Source organism: Pogoniulus pusillus, chromosome 3, assembly GCF_015220805.1.
Source record: "Pogoniulus pusillus isolate bPogPus1 chromosome 3, bPogPus1.pri, whole genome shotgun sequence".
NCBI lineage: Eukaryota > Metazoa > Chordata > Aves > Piciformes > Lybiidae > Pogoniulus > Pogoniulus pusillus.
The window spans coordinates 41,532,630-41,549,145 of record NC_087266.1 but is presented as its reverse complement, the minus strand read 5'-3'; the positions used below and the strand labels follow the sequence as shown (position 1 = coordinate 41,549,145).

General features: G+C 41.7%; 1 protein-coding gene across 6 annotated transcripts in view; it reads right to left on the bottom strand.

The window, feature by feature from the left end:
* DIAPH3 (diaphanous related formin 3) overlaps positions 1-7,667 on the bottom strand; it is a 264,878-nt gene extending 257,211 nt beyond the window's left edge. For all 6 annotated transcript variants that reach the window (XM_064174349.1, XM_064174365.1, XM_064174358.1 and 3 more), the window contains exon 1: positions 7,275-7,667. In XM_064174349.1, coding sequence (XP_064030419.1) covers positions 7,275-7,433 — 159 coding nt within the window. In that variant the 5' untranslated portion in view covers positions 7,434-7,667. The remainder of the gene's footprint in view (positions 1-7,274) is intronic.
* Between the last annotated feature and the right edge of the window lie 8,849 nt (positions 7,668-16,516).

The following is a 16,516-nucleotide window of genomic DNA, read 5'->3' as shown; positions in this document are numbered from 1 at the left end:
AACCCCAAACCACCATACAACACAAAACCTTGTGCATCCAGACTACAAACCTTACTTGACACTACCAAAATTAAGTTCTGGTTACCAAAAAATACTTTTGCCTTGACAAAACTGTGAATATTTCCTAGCTCTCCCAGATAAAGCACGAGTTTATAAAATCCAAATTCTATTACAAATTCAGATTGAAAGTTCTTAATAACCATTTCGAGCCCATGAAACCCCACTAAAGAAATAACAATGGGTGACTTAAGCCAGGAAATAGCAGCTTCTCAGCACAAGCACATTGCATATTGTCCAACACAAAACTCTGTACACTTAAGCTCTCTGCTATGCACAGGAGCACTTTAGCATGAAGTTCATAGAGCACTGATGTCATAACAGTTGATCTTTAGATGCCTGCAGAACATTACTTTCCAGGTAAATTCAAAGACTTTGCAAAATGTAAAAGAACTTTTAAGAAAAACTATTCTTACCTACAAAAGAAGAGTACAAACAATGAAATAGGTAACTTAAATAACAAAACAATCAAACAAAAAAAGATCTATGCTGTGATACAAAACCTCACCTGCTGAGATGGAGACAGATAAAGTTTGAGAAACAGCGCTAGCATGACACTGAATACACCTAACATTGTTCAAAACATGCATTAAAGACTTTTTCAAGAAACTATTAGTTTGTTAAGCATAGTATTTTAAGCTAGTCATGCAGCCTTCATTATTAAACAAGCAATCACAGATATCTTAACTATACTGCATGTAAATTGGCATAATTACCTGTGTCAAGCTCATTTAGTCATGATTAGAACATGCTTCAAAGCTATCCATAGATTTTTGCTACTTACATTGCATAGGTTACAATTAAGTTTGCTGAGGCTTTGCCAATTAACTGAACTAATCTTAAAATGAGGCAGTTTATTGTATCAATAAGGATATTAACAGTGAGGTTATTAGCTTAGCATAGCCGAAGCAAAACTTTTCTTACCACATCATCTGTCAGTGTCTTGATATGTAAGTGCTGCGAATCAAACAGAAAACCATTCATGTTACAAATGTACAGTAAAAATGCAGCCAAAAACCCCAAACGAAAAAAATCAAGTCTCAGTTACTGTTCTACAAAATAAGATGCAAGTTAAACAGTATTGAATCATGGCAGAAGTAATCATTTCTTGGCAAGCCGTATAATGTCGCCTCATAGTGTACAGCAAATTAATAATACAGTAAAGATTCAAAAAAAAGACAAAAATACGGAATCTGATCCTTAGATTAGTAACAGAAGAACATAAGCCAGGCACATCTTGAAACAAGTTGTGGTTTATCGTACTTTATAGGTAGACATAGGAGAACATTTTCTCATAATTCAGCTACTAGAATTAGGTCTTCCCTGAATGGCTTTGGGGAAACCACCACAGAATTTTACCACAGGTTTTAAACTCAACAGAATAACAGAGTTCTTCAACAATTTAAAACTGCCTGTTGAGCTGTCATACTGAAACAAGTAAGACTGATGAGTACTATCAAGCAATGCCTATGTGATCAGAGCACAAGGTTATGAGTAGAAACTGACATAAGCATTAGTTAGTGGTGACATCCAAAAATCTGCAGATCAGTCACTGCTGGATGAAACAGTTCCTAAACTAATTCTTTTGCTCTCCACTGCACATTCACCAACACAGCAAGTTCCAAGACAGACAGCCCTTGCACAAAACCAAAGAGCAATGCTGAAGAACATTGGTGACTGATGACTCAGCGTTGCAGGAATCCCATTTCTAGTTTCATGAAGAGGCTGAGAACAGACTTGGCAAAGAAATGGGAAGAATGTGAAGTCACATACTTAGTGAGATGACTCTTACCCTATTCTTAGGCTCCTCTGACAAGTTTACAAAGCTTGGCATCAGCTAAGCAATTGTCAATTGCTATATCCAAATTATTCAGATTTGGAACTTCTTGCTTTGTCATCACCAAGTCAACAATACTTAGGTATCAGTATTTATAACATCTCCGGCTCTTCCCTCAAATACTACCCTATCATAGCTCTACTCTGAACACATCCTGCTTTCTAGTCGAAGAGGTACAAAACCATGAAGAGATTAAGGAGTTAGTCAGGATACTTCCAAAGTCCAATTTACCAGTAGCACCTACAATTAGAGAAGTACCATCATTTCTTAGTCTTCAGGTATACAAATACATATATAAACAACTACCATTCTGAGATTACAATTTCCAGGGTAACTTAGCTATCAGCCTAGTACACAAAGAAAGAGCTCACTTTGTTTCACAGTTGAGTAGAAGCAGTTTAGTTAAAGCTAAATCATAATTAAGAAGTGTAGAGAAGTACTCTTGAAGAAAGTAAGCAATCTGACACAGAACTATCTCTGCTGAAGACAGTGAAAAAATTAGAAATGTCATTTAATTGGATTAGCAGTACTAGTCTGAGCTATTCTGCAATTACATTTATTCCTCTTTGCACATGCACATTTACAAACACAATTCCATCTAAATGATTACCTGACTTCTTGAATTATAAAAACATGTCTAAAACCAGTATGTTTGGTACTTGAACTCAGATCGTTGCTGGCCGAGATGGACATTGTTACTATGGCACAAAGGCAAATGTAGTCCAATTTGTTAATCAGAAGTACAAGACAAACACTCAGCCATACGCCACTGCCAGTACAAGAGGAGTTTCAGGCACACAAACGAACAGAATTCCAGGCAGCTAATAACATCAACATGCATGCTGTCCATCACATTGCAGTACTTCAATTTACAAAAAAAAAAAAAGAAGTTAAAAATCCAACAGTTGCAGAACAACATTCTTTTGGGATCTTCATTTTTGCCTTCCTTGCAGAAGAAAACACACACAGACATATTATACCTCTTCTAAAACATCACACGTACATCTTCTTTGATACCTTAATAAGAGATTAGAGCCTACATGTAGCTATAAGGGAAAAAAAAACCATAAAGAAAATTTTTAACAGAGAGGGTTTAGGCAAGATGCAATGAGTTTTAGAAGTTAACTTAAACCTGAATGCTGAAACTAGATAAATGAAGACTAAGGATGTACATATAATCACATAATCCCCTCTGTACCTTTTTAAATTAGAAAGCGAGAAAGAACTCCTCACACACTGCCATTAATTCTATCACCAAAAATATTCAACACTAGCTGCCTTTTTCCCAAAGGCTATTCTTCAGGAGAAGCACAATCAGAAAAGTAGACTCAGAGAGATGTAAATTGGATGATTACAGCGAATACTGCTCCTTTGTCAGAGTATTCCCTCAGTAATTTTGCTACCTCAGTCTGCTAGGGGAATTTATAAACCGCTGTATAATCCCACAGCATTTCCTACTTTTAATTTCCAATACACTACTTCAGCATTTATTTAATGGTTTTATCATACACTTTCTCTGTTGCTTGGCAAGCAGTTTGAAAAGCAATCAGGGGCAAAATTATCTTAACATGACAGTTTCTACACAGTGATGTTCTTTAGACATTGATGAGTTAAACTCAAAATTGGTGCTTACAGGTAAGATTATATAACAAAGTACTAGAACACAGCACTAAAATTTAATCTCATAACCCACAGTGTTAATTCATGCCAACAAAAATAACAGCATGAGGAATTTACAATTTTACAAAGCTGCAATAAAGTAGTTTAGGTAACATCTGTCGAGCAATCATTTCTTTAAAAGACTAATTTAAATTCAAGGTCTTACACTGCAATATAACTGCAGCAATAATTCAGTCACTTCGTAATTAAAGATATTGACACAAATCGGTCTTACCTTTCTACCCTGCGCCAGAAAAATGGAAGTGCTTTTGCTCTTAACTACATCTTTCTTTGATTTACAGACACCGTTAAATACAAAGGCTAATTTCTCTATTTTTAACAGATAGGTGAAAACAAGAAAATCATTTTAACACAAAAGTTACTGAAGACAGGTCCATGGTATACTGAAATTAACAGAAATACCTCTAAGTCAAGACAGAAATTGAAGCTGACCTTTTAAAGACTAGCAGTACAAGATGTAGTCCCAGCAAAGTGCAACTGGAAGTCATGTAACCTAGTAGCTTTATGATTTCCAAGCTTTTCCAAGGTGGGGGGCAGATCAAGGAGGGAAGTGGCAAGCAATTGCTTTTTACCCACCTTGCAGCAGACGTTAAAACTTTCCTGCTCAATGCATATATAGAAGACAGGTATAATCTCTGCCATCCTTAATTTATTTCCTGTTTTTACCAAGCACCCACAACTCGAAGGTGAATGTAAGAGCTTTCAGCAAGATGAAGTGCCACAGAATATCTATTGCCCTTTTAAGAGTCTCCCTCTTCCAAAATCTTGGACATGCTAAACAACATCAAGCTGTTACATGCTTCAAAACCAACCATCACTCCCTACAAAGAAAACGAAATGTTCTAAATTATTTGTAAAAGAATAAAGATGAGGTTTACAAATAATTTGCTTCTGAGAAGCTAGTTTATTCAGAAAGGCAGTTCTTAAAGATGACATTTGATTGGAATCAACCACTGTTACTGTTTAGCTCAAAGACTCTTACTCCCCCTCCAAATTAAGTGGGTTTTTAAAAGATTTTCCTCCTGCTACATGAATTTTCTTTGAAAGTTAAAAAAAAAAAAAAAAAAAAAGAGGTACTATATGTTAATCATGTTCAGTTTGTCAAACAGCAATCCAGATTCACCTCAAGGTTTGTCACGTTATAAAATTATTCTTCAGATTAGCGTATCTGCTGTGATAGATCAATGTGTTGCATTAATTGGAAGGGACCAACCTGGAACCTACTTTCATGTCTTTCACACTGAAGAAAATTAGACTAATACAATCTGGATGACTTGAGTTCCCTGAATATAACTGCCAATTTCATCTGTATTTGATGAATGTACAAAAGATGAGAAACATAATACAGGTGACATTGTCCAATCATTAACGTAACACTGCCAAGTCCACTACTAAACCATGCTCCTAAGCACTATGTCTACACAACTTTTAAACATCTCCAGGGATGGCATTTCAACCACTTCCCCAAGCAGCCTGTCCCAGTGCTTGACAGCAGCTGATGAATAAATTTTCCCTAAAATCCAACCTAAACCTCCCCTGGAACAATTTGAGTCTATTTCCTCTCAACCTATCACTTGTTTCAAGAGACCAACATTCATCTTTCTACAACCTTTTTCTCCAGACTAAACAACCCGTTTCCTCAGCCACTCCTCAGAAGACTTGTTCTGTATTCCCTCCACCAGCTTTGTGCTCATCTCTGGACACATTCTAGCAACTCAATGTCCTTCTTGTAGCTCGGGGCCCAAAACTGAACATGGTGTTTGAACTGCAGCCTCATTAGCGCCAAGTACAGAAGCACAGTCACCCACCTACTTACTCCTGCTGGTCACACTATTTCCAACACAAGCTTTGTCCTTCACCACCTGAGCACGCTGCTGGCTCTTGTTCAGCTGGCTATCAACCAACACCTGCAGCTCCTTTTCCACGAGGCAGCCTTCTAGCCTCTCTTCAAGTCTGTAGTATAGCAGAAGGTTGACTGAAGCAGAGAGACTGGCATTTGGCCTTGTTGAGCCTACCACTGGACTCAGCCCATAAACTGAGCCTGTCCAGATCTCTCTGTAGAACCTTCCTGCCCTCAAGTAGATTAATACTCCTGTCTACCCTGTAAAGCCTAGACATTATCAAATAAGCTCACCTGAACCAAAGAGATGGCCTTCTTTCATTGAAAAGCTAATCAGATATCATCTATGAAAAAAATGCAGTGGCTTGTATCATGTATTTAGCTGTCTTATACTCCCTTTAAATTATTTCTATTTTAACAGATGGTTGGGAGTGAAAAAGTGATCATGATGGCAACACCCTATTTCTGTTCTAACACACATGGGAAGTGAAAATTGTTGCAATACCCTTACTGTGTAAAAAACTTAGCTAATAAAGTATCAATAAGTTAACCCTCTTGACTCAGTGCTCCTGTTGGTTTCAAATACTCTCGCTCACCACAGGTGTAACCCAGCCACAAAGTCATACACCAGCAACACTAGCCATCCTTTCAGACGGAGTAAACTGTATAGATCTTTACTCAGGGATCCTATATCAAAGTATATCCAGCCACGGCACTCAAATGACTAAAATGCATGCCTCCCAAGTAGATACATAGCCGTTTTCATACACCATCCCTCTAACATGCAAAACCAGGCACAAGGCCTTGCTTCAAACAACAGTGTTTGCATCCACAATATGAAAAGGATTCCAGGAAACAGGAATGCCAGGAGGAAGCTGTGACCTTCCAAAACCGATTTGGACAGTCTGTTATGCTATCACTTTATGGATAACTTTCTGGAACTTGTGCTCAAGTGTTAGACACTCAAGTAATGAATATTGCACAAAGGTGCCTTTGAAACACGAATCTACTGTACATTATGTTATTATACTATCTATTTCGTAAGCACATAATGCAGCTTAGAGCAGGTGGACTCAGAGCCAGATGAAGACTAACCTGCATCTGCTCTGCATGTGGTGTGTACAAAACCTGTAGGTTTTAACTTAAGTCCCAACAAAAAATATCTATTTTGGGGTGTTTTTTTCAGTGAGAGCACATCTTGCAAACACATTTATTTTGTGGGCAATTATTAGCCATTTTGAGTTTCCCAGTTTCTTGGAGTGCTAGCTGAAAGCCTGCAAAAGCAGGGCTAAGTAGAAGACTTTGCTGTGTTCTCTGACATCTAAGACTCAATTTTTCATCATAGTTTACATGAGAAAAATAAAAATTAATTCTAAAAAAAACTACTTCAGCAGTTTAAGAGTTATTTAAGAGTTATAAAACTGTTGTGCTCCCCTTGCACCTACAGCTGTCAAAGAGTGAATCAGAAAATAGAGCTTTCTGAGGTAGAGACCGGAAAGCACTGCTGCAAAATAATGCCATGTCCTTCCATACCGGCAAGGAAGAGACGCGCTGGAGTGTCGAGGTTCATCTTTTGAAGCGCAGCTGAAGACGACGGCGCCGCTTCGTAGTTCGTACACTCCTACCCTCCTCCCCACTCCAGTCTGTCACTGGGCTCTAGACCACTGACCGCCTCCGTAGAAGCATTGGGCAAGCCCGCTGCGCGGTTGGGCCTCTTGGCACTGGCCAGGCAGAGAGACGGCCTGGTGGTTCGAGTTAGTCGCCGACAGGCCCAAACGTCGGGCAAGCCCACGCCTCAGGTGGTCTGCTACAGCAAGCCCCAGCGGGGACTTGCTGCTTTTAGGATCGACTCATACTTACGAATTTGGGTTTCCTGCCGTCCGCCACCGACTCCTCAAAGCCGCCAGCGCTCCCGGTCCCCAACGGGCCTTTCCGACGGAGCCCCTTGTTCTCCCTCCCGCTGCGACCTGGTGGCGAAGACGGGGCGCAGTACCGCGGCCGCACCCGCCGCTGCTCCATGGCTGCGCCCGAGAGGCGATGGAGCGAGCCCACTGCCCGCGATCGGGCCCAGGCCTGGCGGCCCCGGCCGAGCCAGGCGCCTGCGATTAGCGCGGCTTAACTGGGCGCGGGGAGTGGAAGGGGAGCTCAGGATTAAAGCCGCCGCCGCCTCAACGCAGCCAAGGATTTAGCGAGCAGCGTCTAATCCCGGCAGCGGCTGCCCCCGACAACCACACAGCCACCTCGGAGCCGGGGCGGAGAACCTGGGCAGCAGCGCGCGCTCCCAACGGCCGCTCGCCGGAGCTGTCAGGGCCCAGGAATGTGCTGCCGTACGAATCGTCCCGCCACTGCCCGTCCCGCCCACCGGCTCCCCGCGCCAGCCAATCCGCGGCGACAGGGTGGAAATGTCATCTTCCAGTTGGCTGGCCTGCTGCCCATCTCCGGTGAATTCCTCTCGGGGCGCTGGCTGAGGCCCCGTGACTATAGCTGCTTATTTGCGTGCCGCCGCCAGCTCTGGCTCCTTCGGACTCCGTGCGCCAGGGACCAGTGCTCTTGGCGCAGTGCCGTTGTGCCCTGCAGGAAAAGAGCTATGGGGAAGAGGGGGCTTGTCTGTGGGCCCTGTGAGCGCACATGAGCTGTCTTAAGGGTTCGGGACGTTTTTGGGTTGTCTCCTCGGAAAGTTTTACGTCAGCGAGCTGCGGGCGCGCAGCCAAATTAGTGTCTGGGTGTAGGGGACTTCGTTTCCCTCTGGCAAAGCGAGTTGTGCCCCGCCTCAGCCCACCCCATATCAGTTCTGTGAAAATACTGGCAGAAGACTGATAAATCGCTGCGTTTTGAAGTCCAACCGCTTCCCCCTTAAGTGGTTATGATACACCTTCACTCCTTCAGGAAGGTTTCATTTTGTTGCTTCCCAACTGCCTTCCATCAGGCCAGCACCTGATGACGGGTGCTCATTTCTGAGGTCTAGTTTTCTGTCTCATCTGTAGACACTGTTTGACAGGCAAAAACTGGTTCGACTCTGTGACAGGTAGCCTGGGGACGCTGTGAATGCCTCGTCCCTGGAAGCGCTCAAGGCCAGGCTGGACAGAGATTTGAGCAGCCTCACCTAGTGGGAGGTGTCCCTGCCTACGGCAAGGGACTTGGAACTAGATCTTCAAGGTCCTTTCCAGCCCAAACCATTCCATGATTTCTATATATTTAGAGTCCTGATTTTTATATGTAAATGCACTTTTTCATATGTTTTATATATATTTCATCATTTCATAATTTGTTGCCATTTTACTGGTACTGGGTTAAGAGAGAGGAACTAAGATGGTTTGGGTGTTCCCTGCCCCCCCATACTTTAGAAATCACCCAGACTAGTCTCAGCCAGCTCTGGGAATATAAATGAAGCTATTTATTTACAGCTAGCACAATATACAGGCAGATATTTACAGTATATACAGTTATAGACAGAAATAGACAAGGTGAAAGGTAATACAGAAACACAACAGCCCTCCCAGAAACCTGAGTCCCCGGAAGGGGCTCTCAACCACCCCTGCACCTTCCCCCTGCCCCTCTTGACCTTACTCCAGCCCTAAAGAAGAACAGAGGTTCAGCCAAGAGGTTATGAAGCAAAGGTGAGTTAGGCCAAACAGAAGGTGAGGTTAGGGAGATGCAGCTCAGTCAGAAGCCCAAGGCAGCATGAGACAAAATGGCGAGAGTGTTATCTAATGTTTTTCTTTCTTCTTCAGCAAGACTCTGAGGGGAGTAGACATCACCATTGTTTTCCTTTCACAGCCTATGATCTAGTTCTTCTCACCAAAACATTTTAGCTAGCTTCAAACCAGCACAAACTGGCAAAATACGGGCCTTGTTCAAAACCATGGCAGTGTCTCCATCAACCTCTTCAGGGCAGGATTTTGGTTTATGACCAACACATCATTTGTGGAGGTGCTGTCAGTTGTACTAGCAAGGCCAAAAGAACAGGTGTACCTACATTTTATATTTGTTTTCTGTCACAGAAAGACCTCCAATACTCTGCAATTTTGAGGGAAATGCACAGAGATTTCATTATCACAGTATCACAGTATCACCAAGGTTGGAAAAGACCTCATAGGTCAAGTCCAACCCTTTACCACACAGTTCAAGGCTAGACCATGGCACCAAGTGCCGCGTCCAATCCTGCCTTGAACAGCTCCAGGGACGGCGACTCCACCACCTCCCCAGGCAGCCCATTCCAGTGTCCAATGACTCTCTCAGTGAAGAACTTTCTCCTCACCTCAAGCCTAAATCTCCCCTGACATAGCTTGAGGCTGTGTCCTCTCGTTCTGGTGCTGGCCACCTGAGAGAAGAGAGCAACCTCCCCCTGGCCACAACCACCCCTCAGGTAGTTGTAGACAGCAATAAGGTCTCCCCTGAGCCTCCTCTTCTCCAGGCTAACCAATCCCAGCTCCCTCAGCCTCTCCTCATAGGGCTGTGCTCAAGGCCTCTCCCCAGCCTCGTCGCCCTTCTCTGGACACGCTCAAGCATCTCAGTGTCCCTCCTAAACTGGGGGCCCCAGAACTGAACACAGCACTCAAGGTGTGGTCTAACCAGTGCAGAGTACAGGGGCAGAATGACCTCCCTGCTCCTGCTGACCACACCATTCCTGATGCAGGCCAGGATGCCACTGGCTCTCTTGGCCACCTGAGCACACTGCTGGCTCATGTTCAGGTGAGTATTGATCAGCACCCCCAGATATTATGCTACGGATTAGCAAATACATATGTTTTACAAAATAATTAAATTCTTATTACAATAATAAATACCTTTAATTTGTCTTAAATTAACAGTAGTTATAATAATGACACAAACTGGAGACTTAATATGGGCAAAATCTGTTTCCAAATCTCAGTAATAGATGTCATTAAGGGGAAAAAAAATACTACCATTTAGTACTAGTATCTCTAGAGTATCTTCTAAACCAGACAAAGTTTCCTTTTTCCTCCCATCATCCAGTAACAAACAGGCTGAGGTTTCCATAATGTTTCCATCATTTTGTGTTGTCTTGGATGCAGTGAAAATAAAATGCACCCTCTGACAACTGCATTCCAAATAATTTGTGGGGATTTTGTTCCAGCGCAATGACACCAAAAGTATAAAGACTGCAATCCTTCAGCGTGATTTACATGGTCACTGACCCACAGAATGTAATGTCTGCCACTACATGGAGCTCTGGTGAAAATATAGCAAAATTCAGCCCCAAACTGGACCTTTGCTGGGCTGGGGTTTAACCCTAAGGAGCTGTGGGTCTGTTTAGAGTAGATGATGCAGTCATTTGTATACAGTAAACTGTTTGTCCTTTGGTACATTTCTATAGATGGTTTGTAAATTTATGTTGAAATTCTTTGTAGAGAGCATAATTAGCACAACACTGTTTAATGTCATGGTTAATGATTTCCTGGAACAGTTGATTAGAAAATTAATCAGTCTATGTATGCGTATGATAAAGCTGTTTAAATGGACCTCCTAATTGCACTGTGGTAGGACACAATGGCTTGTGCCAATATATCATTTTCAAGGTACAGTACTGCAGTAGCAGAAAAACCCTGAAGGGAATAATTTATCAGACAGTTTTACTAAGCCAAAAGTAAATGTTAGTACTTTTGATCAATTATTTTATACTAGCCCTCTTGTGCTTGTTAGGTGCTTCGCAGAACAAATACAGCCTTCCAATAGCTTAGCTGGCCAAGATTCATCATGACTGAAGAACAAATGGTGAGAAAGGAAATAATCAGTAATACTATAATTATGCGGAGGTTATACTTAGTCCTAGTATGCATATTGTCTGGGGCATGCATATAGCTTGGTAATGTCACATTATTTTTGCTCTGAAGTAAGAATGTTTCAATTACAAAAGTCTGAAACAAAGTAATTGCATGAAGTTAAATATATGGAGATCTGTAAAACTGATCCTTTAGATTGATTTAATTAGGCTGGTTTCGGTTTGCTCCATCTCCTTTTGTTTTTATATACGTCTATACACTGTGACTCAGGTCTTAAACACACAAAACCCCCCCAAAACACCAATAAAAAAGGAATATCCTCTGAATATTCACTGTTCCAGGGTGAGAGTTTTTCAAATAAATCCCTGTGCAAAGTGTTTGCAAGATGGCTTTTGACTGACTGTAGGCAGTTCTCCATATTTCATTTGGAGATGCCCAGTTCTTTCCTATAAGAAGATAAAACAGTTAATTAACTGTTCTTTAATTAGGTTCATCCTCTTAAACTGTCACATAAAAGTTATGAACGGTTTTGCGAGCAGTGTTGTTGTTTTTATACAGCAAGCATAAGCATTTAACTGTCTTTATTACTAACACTGTTTAAATATTCTAACAAGCAAAATCTTCCAGAGACACAATTCCTGTGGCAAGGCAAATGGCAGACAGACAGCTCTCCTTTCTCTCATGAATAGCAGCGAGCAGGCCATTCTATCCCCAATCCCTCTGTAGCCATTTAAGAGCTAATGCTCTATTTTGGTTCTAAATTATAAACTCTGTATTCTGGACATTCTTTTGAATATAGAGTGAATGAGCAGGGCATTGGTTGTAAAAGGAAAATATCAATTACAAGGTCCATATCATTCACTGGTTTACTAAGAGGGATAAAATGGCAATGTATAAACAAATTCACTCTCTTGGCTTTTGGGCACTGGTTCTGCTACTGTTCCTTCTCCTCTCTGACTCTTCCACACTGCTAACGTTTTGCTGACAACACAAGGTCTTGCTGGTTTTCAACTTGCATGTAAAATGTAGCTTTGTCTTATGGCCAAACCTTCTGAGCTAGTCTGGTGATTTCAATTTTACTGGGGATAATTTCTCAAACCCACCGTACACTTGAACTCACATAGCTGTTAGTAAGTCATACCAATTGAATACATACCTTTCCTACCATCTTGTTCATACAGTTAATAGTTACACTAATTGTTCACAGTATCACAGTATCACCAAGATTGGAAGAGACCTCATAGATCATCAAGTCCAACCCTTTACCACAGAGCTCAAGGCTAGACCATGGCACCAAGTGCCACGTCCAATCCTGCCTTGAACAGCCCCAGGGACAGTGACTCCACCACCTCCCCGGGCAGCCCATTCCAGTGTCCAATGACTCTCTCAGTGAAGAACTTTCTCCTCACCTCCAGCCTAAATTTCCCCTGGCGCAGCCTGAGGCTGTGTCCTCTCGTTCTGGTGCTGGCCACCTGAGAGAAGAGAGCAACCTCCTCCTGGCCACAACCACCCCTCAGATAGTTGTAGACAGCAATAAGGTCACCCCTGAGCCTCCTCTTCTCCAGGCTAACCAATCCCAGCTCCCTCAGCCTCTCCTCGTAGGGCTGTGCTCAAGGCCTCTCCCCAGCCTCATCGCCCTTCTCTGGACACGCTCAAGCATCTCAATGTCCCTCCTAAACTGGGGGGCCCAGAACTGAACACAGCACTCAAGGTGTGGTCTAACCAGTACAGAGTACAGGGGCAGAATGACCTCCCTGCTCCTGCTGACCACACCATTCCTGATGCAGGCCAGGATGCCACTGGCTCTCTTGGCCACCTGGGCACACTGCTGGCTCATGTTCAGGCGGGTATCAATCAGCACCCCCAGATCCCTTTCTGTTTGGCTGCTCTCCAGCCACTTCGACCCCAGCCTGTCTCTCTGCATGGGGTTGTTGTGGCCAAAGTGCAGCACCTGGCACTTGGAGTTATTGAACACCATCCCATTATGGGCGTTAACTTATAATGCCCATAAAAACTACATTGGAAAAAACACAGCCTGTCTTCATGTCTTCCAGAGACAGCCAGTGCTGTTTTATCTAAGGAACTCTTTTAACAGCTGCATTTTCATGTTATAACAGCAATCATTATTAAAGATAATGCAATATAATATCCTTAAATGTAACCTATGGATAAGACGTTACTTTGTGGGTGGCTTGCGAAGCATACTATTCTATTATTAAGATAATGGATAGATAAAACCTCAAATTGCTCTGGTCTAGTCTATTCTTTTAACATTTCTAGGGAACCTGGCTCTTAACAAGTTTATCATACCAATCAATGAACACATTTATGTTACAATTATGAGAACATTCATGTTTTTTTGAAATAATAAAGTTTTACTGAAGAAAATTCACTATGTGATTATTTTTTCCCTGTGAAACAAACACCTAGAATTCTTGTTCCTTTTGGACATCATCTGATTGTCATGTAGTCAAATGTCACTGCCTCTGTACTATACTATGACATATATAATACTATTATATGTCTGTAATGATATGGACAGGATTTATTCCAAAATTAATATAATTCATTAATTTTGATATTCAGGAATCTGACCACATACCATGATTTTTAACAATAGGTTCTTTACGTGGTCATGAAAAGTAGTACAGACAGGGAAAACAGGGAATCTAGAATGCTTAAGAAATAACTAGCAATAACATAACAAACATTAATTCAACTATTAGAAATTGGGAAGAGAATCCTGTGGTCGATTTACTGCTTGTCCACTAAAGGGACTCAAGAAGCTCCTTTCTGCTTAAGGCAGAAGGCACTTGGATTTAGTTACAAAGAGGCTTTTGAATATTTACTCACAAAATATTGTCTCCAGACTCTCAGGGCTGAATTATAGTTTCCAGACAGTACACAAACACTTGAAGGGAATTCTGTTGATGTCTTAATAGGTGTTGAGGCTTCTAGATCTTCCCAGGCTCTAACAGGGTGCTGGGAAAGAGGCAGATAATCTTTGACCTGACCCTAGTTCCTCTTGGACTCCAGACTTGGCACAGAGATTTGCAGAGGTGCAGGCAGGATGTCTTGCAAATGTGCAGAGAGCATGATGTCAGTGGCACTTCTTGCCACTTTGTGAGACACTTAATGCCTTCTCCTGGTAAACTTGAGGCACAGCAAGTTTCCAGGTAGTCCAAGCCCAAACATCAGGGCTTGTTATTATGTAGCAGGCAGAGCAGAGCACACTGCTTGCAACTTAGCTCCATTTGTATTATTTGCCCAAGTGTAATGACTCCTTTGATCAAAGAGATTTGCCAATCAGAAAGGCACTTTGCCAAAAGTGACCGTATTAGGTGTAACCAGGGCTGGCTTATTTGGCCAAGACACTAACAAATGCATAAACACCTGTGGGTAGCTGTTTATCTCTTTGGGAGGAGAAATAATGGCACCAAGCCTTTGTTTTCCTCCCACCCTTGCTTCCTCCATCAGCAGAAGGCTGGAGCAAGCCAGGACAAACTTTAGGCTTATTGGCCTTCCACAACAATGTCATATCTTCTGTTTGGAGCATAGACTAGGAAAAATAAAAGTCCACAGGTAGAACTATATGCTGGAAGATCATGGTTGTCATCCACAAAAACAAAGCAAGTAGAAATTTGCAGCATAACATGGCACTAGCCTGAAGTTCTTACAAGGAAAAGAAAACCTGTAGAGTGTTTTCTGATTGTCCTGGTAGGGCATAAATCCTGCCAGGCTGATTTAACCCTTCTCTCCTCCTGTTGTGCCAGGGTCTGGGAGTGGAGTTAGATGAGCAAACAATAAGGGTTTGACCCCAGCAAACCACCACGTGTCACGTGTCTTATGCTGCCCTCACCATGCCTACATGGTCAAAGGAGAAACAAAGCTTTGAATTCATTGGTCAGAACAATGGTGCAGGTGTCTATTGGCCAGTTTGATTTTCAAAACGAAGTATTTAAAGGTGGGTGATTGAGAGAGCTGTGCCTTCTTGCATCCTGCCTTCCTGCCTCTCCTTGTTTGTGGCTTGCTAAAGGCAGCCACATGTATGCAGCTCACACCTGCCAGCTCAGCAGCATCTCCTTCCTCTGCCTGGGATATTCAGTATTTTACCCTGGGATCGTTACTGCAAGTTTGAAAATGTGTTTGATACAGGAGATTTACTCAGGGACCAAAAGTGCCATGAGTACATATGCTGGAGCGAATGCCAAGACTCCATGAGCATAGATAGAGTTTTCCTGGGTTTGTGTTACTATTTTCCAAGTTCTGGTTGTTTAAACTGTTTAATTCTGTGCAATTACTTCCTGCTGACCAAAAATCCAAAGAATCTCAGGGAGTTTTCCCTATTTTTTACTATTAAAAAGTAATGGTCACCTGAAAATTAATAATTAATACCAGTTATTAATTTCCAATACACTGATGTACAGTTATATTCATAGGATTTGTTATGGACAGTTACAGAGTTATGTCTACTAAAATATAACAAAACCTCTTTTGAGATTTAATAGTCTTTTCATAAAGGATTGGATTTTTCCTGTGCTTAAACTTGTCACCAAGTAGAGTCCTGTTATGAATCTGCCTAAAGGAAATCTGAAAACTGAGTTTAGGCTAACACCTTAAAAAGCAGTGATGTTCCTTGTGATTTCTTGGGTTGGTTGGTTGTTTTTATTGGTGTTTTGTTTTGGAATAAGATAGTTTTACTATCTTTACTATGCTTTAGGAACATATGATGTTGCTTGTCTTACAGTGCTTCATATTTTGAAATCCTCCTCTTAATCCCATTTCTCTGGCTGCCCAGTGCACTGTGTACAGTTGAAAGTACTTGAAACACTTGTTTGCCATCATTCACTGGCACCTTAGCAGACAAGTATGTGTGTCCTAGGTAGTATTTGTCATATTTCAGAACGTTTTAGGTGGAAGCAAGGACCTACAATAGGACAGGAAATTAAGGACAATTATATCCTAATTGGGTGTTGAATTGTTTGTGTAGAAAAGCAGCTTTGAACCATTTGGATCACAGACTTGGTAAAGGTGAACTATTTAGTCCTCTTAGCACGCTCATTTCTGTTTAAAGATCTCTGAGCTACTGTCTTCTGAAAACAGTTGTTTTCTTCCCTTTCTTATTTATTAAAAGGTGTGGGAGAGAGATGTATTATAGCCATATTTGTTGGAAACCAGAATTAATGTAAGTAAAGCACTCAAAGTTAAATGAAGCTCTCACCGAGATTTGTCTCTAAAATGGTTTAATGCCTTTATAATTGTCTGGAAATTATTACTGAAGAAAACAACAAAAGAAATGGGTTCAGCAGATTCTGAAGGTAGAGCTATACAGCTGTCTTTACTCAAGAATGGACAGAT